This window comes from Vigna angularis, chromosome 2, assembly GCF_016808095.1.
Source record: "Vigna angularis cultivar LongXiaoDou No.4 chromosome 2, ASM1680809v1, whole genome shotgun sequence".
NCBI lineage: Eukaryota > Viridiplantae > Streptophyta > Magnoliopsida > Fabales > Fabaceae > Vigna > Vigna angularis.
This window is the reverse complement of record NC_068971.1, coordinates 46627762-46637689: the sequence shown is the minus strand read 5'-3', so window position 1 is coordinate 46637689 and position 9928 is coordinate 46627762. Positions and strand designations below refer to the sequence as shown.

Here is a 9928-nt window from a genome sequence, read left to right as displayed (position 1 = left end):
AAGAATATATGAAATTTGTGTGATAATTGGATAAATACATCGTAATTTGGCAAAAAAAAATAACTTTTATCATTTTTGTTTATCAGGATTATATATGATATAATTCAAAGGTTTATATATATATATATATATATATATATATATATTAAAACTGTTTTTTTCTATATTTTAAAATAGATAAAACACTTGAATGTAGTCTTTCTTCTAGTTTTGATAAAAAAGACTCTTAAATATTTAATTTAAATATAAAATTCAATTTTATAGATTTAAAAAAATTTAAAGAATTAATTTACCCATTAAAAAAATTAGATTGAAAACCAAATTTAATAAAAAAATGGAACCAACGACTATTTTTCTCTTAGTTAATTTGATATACGAAAACAAAATATTTGTAAACTGCCCACGAATTTCCTTTTAAGTTTTCGGAGAGCATAACATATTTGATAATATTTTCTTTTATAACATTTTAACATTATTATTATATGATTGATCCATGTTAATATTTATATTATTATTATAGATTTTGAAAAAATTTTGAATCAACGTAATAACTCATAAATAATGTTAAAATACTGTGAAAAAAACAAAATGTCAAATTATTATTATGTTTGGGAGAAAGTATACTGTTGAAAACAGTGCAATGAATTTGTGTGCAGATTTTCTGAGTCAAAGATGATGCAGATAAGCAGGAAGAAAGTTCAAAGGGATGAAAGATAAGAAAAACTCCAACTCTCTCTCTCTCACTGGGTTACATGAATTGAAGGGCAGAAATGGAGGAGCAGAAGAAGGAACACAGATTGTTGCTGATGCCATCACCCTTACAAGGCCACATAACACCCTTACTCCACCTCGCTCAAATCCTCTTCTCGAAGGGCTTCTCCATCACTATTCTTCACACCCTTTACAACTCTCCCGATCCTACTTCCTACCCTCAATTCTCCTTCCACGCCATCCCCGATGGCTTATCCGAATCAGAAACAGCCACGCTCGACGCCGTTAACCTCACCGACCTTATCAACATCAGATGCGTCCACCCTTTGAAGGAATACTTGCTTTCGCTGCTCTCTAACTCTCTTCAATCTGTTCCATGCTTCATTTCTGATGCTGCTCTTCATTTCACTCGATCTGTCTGCGATGAGTTTAAGCTCCCTCGCCTTGTGCTCAGAACTGGTGGAGCATCTTCCTTCCTTGTTTTTGCCTCCTTTCCCCTCCTAAGAGAAAAGGGCTACCTCCCCGTACAAGGTTCCTTGCTTCTTCTTCTCTTTTTATACTTTTTTATTTTATCAAACACGATTGGTTCAGATAAGAAAATTCCTTGTGTTCGTGATTTTGTTGATTGGCTGATGCAAGTTGGGTAAAGAGTTTTTCTATTGTATATTGTTAATGAGAAACTAGTTTTCAGGAGAATCCTTGTTTTATTGAACTAGTTTAGGCTTTTGTTCTTCATGCGAATGAGGATTATCCAAGTTATGGATATTTGTTTTGGAAATACAGCTATACAGTTAAATCATTCGAGTTTTCTCCCATTTATCAATCAAGTTCCTTCATTCTGATTTTGTCTAATATTTAACCAGAACATGTCATATGTCATACCTGAGTAGATAGAGTAGTGTGTTAGATTAATCTTAAATGGGATAGATTTAATTAGATTGTTTATTTATTTAAGAGTTTTGTCAGATTTAATGTAGTGGTTTTTAGAAAATAAATGGTGTTTTAATAGTAGAGTTTATAGTTTTGTAGATGAAAAGCCAATATACGAGTTTATAAATTATAAGTGTATAATTGACACAATGTGTGGCAAACACCAGAAACATATTCAGAGAATTCTAAGAGTGTCATTTTCCAAACATAGTGTACCTAGTAAAAAACTAAACATTGACTTAACTCCGTGTTATGCTTGTGTGGATATATATTGTTTTTGACAGTAAAGAGCTAGAAAAGAGATGCCTTTCTATTTTGAGGAAATTAATAGCTTAAATATTGGTTGAAGTCTAGAAGGAGGAGGTTTCAATTGGAGAAAATTTGAGAGACTTAATTGATGCAACTGGGATTTGAGGAGCGGAAATTACACAATCCAATATCCCAAGGGCTAAAAGTACAATTAAATGTTTGCTTCAATTTTATAGATATTATGATAAAAAATGTCATTTTACTTTTATGTTTTATTTTGTTTTTAAAATGCAAATACAAGCAACATGCCTTCAGATGAACGGGCCTAAAATTTTCGTGTTTACTTTTATTGATTTCGAAAATTCAGAATCTAGATTGGAAGAGTCTGTGGTTGATTTCCCACCACTGAAGGTGAAAGATCTTCCTAAGTATCAGTCGAATGATCCCGAGGCATTCTACAATCTAGTTTGTCGTTTTGTTGAGGATTGCAAAGCATCTTCAGGGATTATTTGGAACACATTTGAAGAATTGGAATCCTCTGCATTGACAAAACTGCGCCAAGATTTTTCCATACCAATATACCCTATAGGCCCTTTTCACAAACTCTTGCTTACTGGCTCAGCTTCTTCTGCTAGCTTGTTGACTCCAGACAAAAGCTGCATGTCTTGGTTAGACAGACAAGAACATAAGAGTGTTGTTTATGTGAGTTTTGGGAGTATTGCATCAATAAGTGAGGATGAGTTCTTGGAGATAGCTTGGGGGTTATCCGACAGCCAGCAACCGTTCTTGTGGGTGATTCGACCTGGGTTAATCCGTGATTCAGAATGGCTTGAAGCATTGCCAAGTGGGTTCCTAGAGAATTTGGGAGGAAGAGGCTACTTTGTGAAATGGGCTCCTCAAGAACAAGTTCTGAGCCATCCTGCAGTGGGAGCATTTTGGACTCATAATGGTTGGAACTCAACCTTGGAGAGCATATGTGAAGGGGTTCCCATGATTTGTATGCCATGTTTTGCAGACCAAAAAGTGAATGCCAAATTTGCAAGCAGTGTTTGGAAGGTTGGAGTGCAACTAGAGAATAAGCTAGAGAGAGGAGAGGTAGAGAGGACTATTCAAAAAGTAATGGTTGGGGATGGAGCGAAGGAGATTAGAGAGAATGCTTTGAATTTGAAGGAAAAGGCAAGTGCTTGCTTGCGAGAAGGTGGTTCATCTCACTGTTTCCTTGATAGCTTGGTTAGTGACATATTATCAGTGGCATCTTCTGCATCTAGTGATCACTGATTTCTTTACTATTAATAAATAAACCACATTCTTTGCAGAATGTAACAGTATATATATGTGGCACAGATAGACAGAAGGAAGTGCTAATAGTCGAATTTTATTCAGTTAAACGCCACGGATTAATCCCACCATAACTTGTTTGTCATGTCCATATCCTGTTGGGATGAATTGTCACAAATATTGATTAGACATTTCTTTTATAAAAAAATAAAAATTATATTCTTAATTATGTAAGGTCAAATAACACTTTTTATCTTCAATCTTAAATTAAAAAACTATAATTATATACATTTTAAAATAAAATATTAAATAACAGTTACATGATAAAGTTGTCAAAATTTATTATTAGACATTTTACATGATAAAAGAATAAACAAAAAATAACAATATTTAAAAAAAGAACATAAATGACTAAATGTGTGTTTCATAAATAATTTAATTTGATAAAATTTAGACTTGCATTCTTTTAAATATAATATATTATTTAAATGAAATAACAAAAAGAAATATATGTAATTGATGTTGTGATGAAAGGAAAAATATATTAAGGATTTTATTGAAATTGGTGGATATGAATAACTTGAGGATGAGTGTGTAAAAGTTTAAGTAGAATAAAAAACATTATTTAAGATATTTAATAAATTATAATCTAAATTATAAATTAGAATGAGGAGAGGAGGGAAAATGTGTGCATTTAGAAAGCAAAAACAAAAATGGATGGTTTTCGTTTGGAAACATTGGAAAATATTAATATAACACATTGGTAAAAAGTAAAACCATCAAAGCCAAAAATCCAGAGGTTCAAAAAGCACTATAGCTTTATTCAAGAGAAATCAACAAATAACAGACGCATGCTTGTGTCAGAAATAAATCTAAAGGAAATCTAACGAATATCAAACTAGCTCTATTCACTACAAAACAGTCCGAAACGAATCCTAGGTAACCTATCAATACAGTCAACTAAAAAAATATAATATATAGCCTCCATTTCCGTACAAGTCTTACCTTTCAAGTGGCCCAGTGCCATGAAAACTTTTTAGATAGATATAATCGTGTAAAAACACAAAGTAGACAGAAAATTTAACATAATCCCAATTGGAAACCGATATCTGAAGTTAATTTTATGATTATTTAGAATATTTTGTCTGTAAGTTATTCACATTGCAGATATTTCCCTTGGATGGAAAAAAAGAAAAAGGTAAAAGTAGAAGTTTGTATTGAGTGTTGAAAATTGTTTCCTTCTATTCTAGGTAGTTTGCTGTGAGAATAGAAGGAAGGATTAAACTAAAATCACAGATTCACAGCTCAACTACAAACTCGAACATGTACCCAGTATTTACAAAAAAAAATATGTAAGGAACGCAAAGATTTACAAATCTTCGTCGCTCTCGCTGGTACAGGAATCATCCAAGTTGACAGCTGCTACTTTTGAAGCACTGATCCTAAAAGAAGCCGAACGAATCTTGTAGGGTAACTTGGCATTATTGCTTGCAACCACCCCACCACCACACTCTGCTTCCTCTTCATTATCTTCCTCTCTCTTCAAATCACTAGGAGGCAAAAAGCAGTCTATGGACAACCCTTTGATGTTAAAGTCCACTTCCTCAACTTGCCAAACCTCTTCCATGAGTGTCCTGGAATGTGTCTCGGGCCCCCCACCAAACCTGAACAAGGACACCCAAGTCTTGCCACCGTGTGCTATTTGAATGCCATCCACGCTTCTGTAGTCTTGTAACAGAGACTCCATGTTGGTTTCCCAGTATATGCTCTCGTGTTCATGAGACTTTAGTTTTAGTAAGTGAGAGTCTTCTAGTTTAACTAATAAACCTGTTCTTTGGCTGAAATACCCCCACACCGTGTGCCGAACTATCTCTACGTTGCTGTTGCTCCTTGCTCTCAGTGTCGACGTCTCGCTTTCCACTTTCAATATGAAACAATCTTCGTTGTTCACTGTCTTCTCTCCAATGCAGATAGAGTTGCCGAACAAATTAGCCGTCGACCTTGGATCAAGACCCTGTTTAAATCAAGTATTAGATCCTCCTCGTTTCTCCTTATGATTCATTATCAAAATCTGAATTTGCTGCAATGTAGTTTTTTGATATCTAATAAGAGAATCCAAGCATGCACACGATTTTAGTTTTATATCTAAAAGCAATGTGTTCATTTGTCTTTAGTATAACTCTGCTTTTCTCTTTACAATATTCTATTATTTGTGAATTTCACGTAAATCCTATGATATAATTTATGCAGAGTAAATGTTAAAATTCACTTTATGATGAAAAGATAACGGGTAAATTATACTGTTAACAACTACAAACTTTTCAATCGGTGGTCACATTAATTTACTGAAAGGGTTCCCGGCAAAAGAATAAAACAGCTTCGGAACGGATGAGGACAGGTTGTCACACACACGGAGGAAAAGTTTGGATATTGTTGACTTGTCCTAGTCGCAACTACTAACTTGGAAAAAAATTTATAATTGACTTTTAAAGGGAGGATTTTCCCGTGTTCCCTTTGTAGAGTGTTGACTTTTTTTTATTTAAACTTAAAGTTTAGACCTTCTGGTTCTGAGAGGGGATGCAGGACGCAAATTTCTACGGAAAAGCATAAGGAAAGAAAATCAGCTTTGCCAATTCCTCTAGAAAGTGGAAAGCACTTTGTTACGTGGACTTCTTTTCTTCCTTGCTGGCATGTTTTCATTTGGGATGCTGACAACAACCAACTCCACTTTCCTTCAAATGTTAAAGGGGCCAAAACTATTTGAGGAGGTTCAAAAATAGTACTTGAAAACTGGGAAAAGAGCTCAGGAGAAACAAACCAAACACGGAAAGACAGTATAGAAAGAAAAAAAAGTAGCATTTAAGCATGGTTTAGTTTAGACTTAAGGGATCCTTTAGGGTATTGATATTATAGTAACCTAGAGAGGCAATTTTGTCCTGTCCATCAAAATCAGTGAAGAATAACTCCTCTGGTAGAATGATTCAATTTTTTACTACTCCATACACTAATCATGATTAAGCTTGCTCTATGGTGTCCAGTGCAAACAGTCATAATTAAGCATGCTCCTTTATATCCCATACAAATTAACAATGTACCCCTTTTGAAAAAAATTGTTTTTATCTTTGAAGAACTACTGATTACCTGTAAGAAACGTCTAAGAGGTCTTGGTGGGCCACGAGAAGCATGAGAATGGTGCCAAGGGGTTTGCCTCCATGCCACTTTACCATCACTCCCTGCACTGATCTTGTACCCAGAAACCACAAGCTCTAAGCACCACAACTCTGGCCTCTTCTGCCAAACCACGAACCCCCCCATCTCTCCCTTCATCTGCAAATTCTTCACTTTCATCGCCTTCTTACTGTTCACATTACCTTCTCCAGCAGAAAACTCTGTTGTTGCCATCTTCACCTGCCCCATCGCATACATGCTGTCCACACAATTCAAAGCACGTTCTCCTCCCACCGCCGCCACATACTGCTTCACTATGTATTTAGCCATCGAAACCTCCTGCACAGCACATAAAGCCATTAGTAAACATCGCAAATTTCAGAGACCAAACTACTTTTCCTCCAAGTAAGGGATTTTTGACTATTTTTTTTTAATGAAACAAAACGTTCTCCATCTTTTATTTTATCACCGTATTGAATCATTGGAAAAAATTTAGAATTTGTAGTTCTTCAATCAGAATCGCAGCTAGAATTCCATTTGAGTACTTAGGCTACGGAGGTTATTTAAATGAAAACTTTTATTCTGATTGAACGAAAATAACAGTGTAAATACTTAATTAACTGTGTATATGTTTCGTGTTGAATTGTTATCTACTGAAAAAGAGTGAAAGAAAAGTTACTGACAATGTGTTGGTCTTTAATGCTGCGAGTGATGGGTTGGTTGTCAGAGGCGATGGGTGAAGGGATTAATGGCGCTCCAACAACACCCAACAAAAGCTGAATCTCTGTGTTTTTCCCTCCAAAAACTGCTGCCATGGACGTCGAGTTTGATCTGGACTCAGCGTGGGGCTTCATCCAGTTCTTCATGTTGTGCCAAGCTTTGGTGGTTCCACTCTTGTGGGTGAGAGTCTCCTCCGGAATAGGGACTTCAAGAACGGTTTCGAGCCCATCCTCGCGATCAAGATTGGGACAAAGCTTCTTCATATCAGAGAACTAATGGAACGTGTTTGTATGTGTCTGTACTTGTGATTCCGGAAAGAAAATCGAGTGAGGTAGATTATAGATAGTTTGGAGATAAAAACATAGATAATGAGAACTGAGGTAGCGAAGGTTAACGAGAGAGGGAAGTTGAATAGAAAGATAAAAGAAGAATGATAGGAAGTTGTAGTATGAGGAGTATTGAGTATGAGACTTTGGAAAAGATTGCCAACCAAACCATGGAGGGTCCCCCTAGTTTCTAACGTGGTCCGCTGTGTCTGTGTCGTGTCTGCACGCCTCTATAATTCACACTTTCACACAAAATTAAATAGGAGACTCATTAATTAAGCTTATTATTAACTTCTAATATAAAATTATCTCTGATGGTGACATGTATATATGGTTTCATTAATTTCACGTTAGTCCTTTTTTATTTTTTTCTCAGGGGAGCATGTTAAGTTAGGTTGTCGATTTTGAACTGTTAAGGCTGTTACGTTTTAGATGTACTGTCACTGTCTTTGTTTTCATTTTTCTTTCACATGGTAGAAAGGTGGAGAAGTGAAACTCCACAGATCCATAGTTTGGTACGTTGGTAGAGTTTCACATCAATGTTTTAACTTACCGTTCAACTCAAAATTTGTGTCTTCAGCAAGGACGAGTCAAATTCGTTATCAATTTGTTGAGTAACGAAATAGGATCAAAATTATCTGATGAGTTAGTATAATATGATACATTGTAACTTGAGAGTAACGGGGACTTCATAAAGTTTGAGTGATTGTTGCGACTCTTCTTAATCACTCAATCGGAGGGGCTCCATTTCAATTTTCAACCTCTCTCATTCCAAATAATTTATGAATATCGAATCATAGGAGAATTTGAGAGGTACTAGAACCATATATAAAAATAAATTCTATTTTTTTTCCCAGTACTGCTAATTATTGCACTTATATATGATTCGAAGCTTAATAGTATCAGGTCTTCTTCACAAAACTATTCAACATAACTATACACAAATTGATATTCTATATTATTTTTCTGTACTAATTCAGTGATAGTAAATATACACCGAATTTGTTAATCAATCAATAATTCAGATACTTTCTCTTTCGACAATATGTGTACAAATAATTCGTTTTTGAAGGATGAGTAGTGAAGATGACAGAAGAAATCCCTTAATTAGCCTTGATGAAATCAGAGGAAGATCTGAATGAATTCTCTTCACCAGGATAAACACTTGTTTAATACACTTAAAAATTTTTACACACATTTATATCTTTTATTTTACTTTCAATTTATTTCTTTTTTTTATAAATACCAAAATTAACTTTTTAATGATTAAAATATTTTTTAAAAGTGAATTATCAACTAGTCTAATTATAAAAACATTTTGCTTTGTTTTAATGTTAATGAGTTTGATTAACAGATGATCCAAAGTAGGGAATCAAATGTTGCTACCTTACATAAAATAGTACATAATATATATTTTGTAAACATGCATGCATCCCCCCGAAGTCGATATTAAGTAAGATGATGATTACCCACGTAGACTACTATAGAAGCATAGGAAAATGATACAGACGCAGTACAGCAATGAAACAGAGAGTGTATGTAGGTAAAAAATGGCAGAAACGAAGATTGAAAATTGTAATTGAAGTGATGGAGAAGAGAGGATAATAGGAAGAAATGAAAGTGAGGATTATTGGAGTGGTAGGGGGCAGAAACATGTGAGGTGTAGCTTGTTGATATTTGAGATGATTGATCCTGAAAATGAATAAAGTGGTCCATTGGAGAAGCAATACACATCGGGTTTAGCCGACGAGGATGTATTAACCGACAAAAGAAGTTGTTGTCGTTTCCAATCATGCCATGCACGTTCTCTTCATAATCTTTATTGTCTGTTGGAGCTGGCGACGACGTAACAATCTCCCCCTCACAACAACTCCTATTTTTTTTTATTTATTTTATTTATTTACTTCTTAAGCTAAATTACATTCTTTTCTTAAGGTTATCATCTCCCCCTCTCAAATCTCCCTAGATTGCACAACACACGAACCAAATATTATATATGTGTATATTCCTATCAATCATAGCTATTTTTTTCAGTGCCAATTGATTTTATAAGCTCCCCAATAAGGTGTAAATGGGAAGTTGCATTCTAGAATTATTAATTAACTAACTTGTGAATTTTATTAAAGTTAAATTTAGCTTCAATTGCGAGACTGATAAACAATATTACAATTATATAATTAAAATAAAATCCATTGAGTAATACAATAGAAAAATAAATATCATATGATCTATATTATATCTATAAACAGGCATGCACCACATATTTATGTATTATTTTTAAATATGTTATATGGGGAATTATTTCAATTTTATTAATGATATATTAAATTTAAATATTTTTATTTGTACTGTATATATGATTGAGTATCATTTTGCCTTATCAACATTAATATTTTCTTATGAAAACTTAGTACATAATACATTATAAGTGTCACTTAATGAAAATCAAATGTTACTTGCCAAAACTTAGGTACTCTCAGTGAGATCATGTGTTGCATGTCAAGAATCTAGCGCTATAGCTAAAGGTTTGGTGCGGACTATGTCGA

The 9928-nt window shown here is 34.2% G+C and overlaps 2 protein-coding genes across 2 annotated transcripts; one reads left to right on the top strand and one right to left on the bottom strand.

The window, feature by feature from the left end:
* Positions 1-642: 642 nt before the first annotated feature.
* On the top strand, positions 643-3278 carry LOC108327700 (UDP-glycosyltransferase 76F1). Its single transcript, XM_017561388.2, has 2 exons — positions 643-1242; positions 2258-3278. The coding sequence occupies exons 1-2, from the start codon at positions 771-773 to the stop codon at positions 3166-3168; spliced, it is 1383 nt and encodes a 460-aa protein (XP_017416877.1). The 5' UTR covers positions 643-770; the 3' UTR covers positions 3169-3278.
* Positions 3279-4361: 1083 nt separating this feature from the next.
* Positions 4362-7545, bottom strand: LOC108326937 (uncharacterized). The gene is made up of 3 exons (XM_017560565.2): positions 7020-7545; positions 6310-6675; positions 4362-5182 (listed from the first exon to the last, which is right to left on the bottom strand). Exons 1-3 carry the CDS (start codon positions 7317-7319, stop codon positions 4538-4540), a joined length of 1311 nt encoding a protein of 436 aa, XP_017416054.1. The 5' UTR covers positions 7320-7545; the 3' UTR covers positions 4362-4537.
* Between the last annotated feature and the right edge of the window lie 2383 nt (positions 7546-9928).

Bases quoted from the DNA above. Each gene is read 5' to 3' on its own strand.
- LOC108327700 (XM_017561388.2), top strand. From the start codon at position 771: ATGGAGGAGCAGAAGAAGGAACACAGATTGTTGCTGATGCCATCACCC. The intron at 1,243-2,257 runs GTTCCTTGCTTC...TCGAAAATTCAG, and splicing joins GGGCTACCTCCCCGTACAAG to AATCTAGATTGGAAGAGTCT.
- LOC108326937 (XM_017560565.2), bottom strand. From the start codon at position 7,319: ATGAAGAAGCTTTGTCCCAATCTTGATCGCGAGGATGGGCTCGAAACC. The intron at 6,676-7,019 runs GTCAGTAACTTT...TGTGCTGTGCAG, and splicing joins GCATTAAAGACCAACACATT to GAGGTTTCGATGGCTAAATA. The intron at 5,183-6,309 runs GTAATCAGTAGT...TGATTTAAACAG, and splicing joins CTCTTAGACGTTTCTTACAG to GGTCTTGATCCAAGGTCGAC.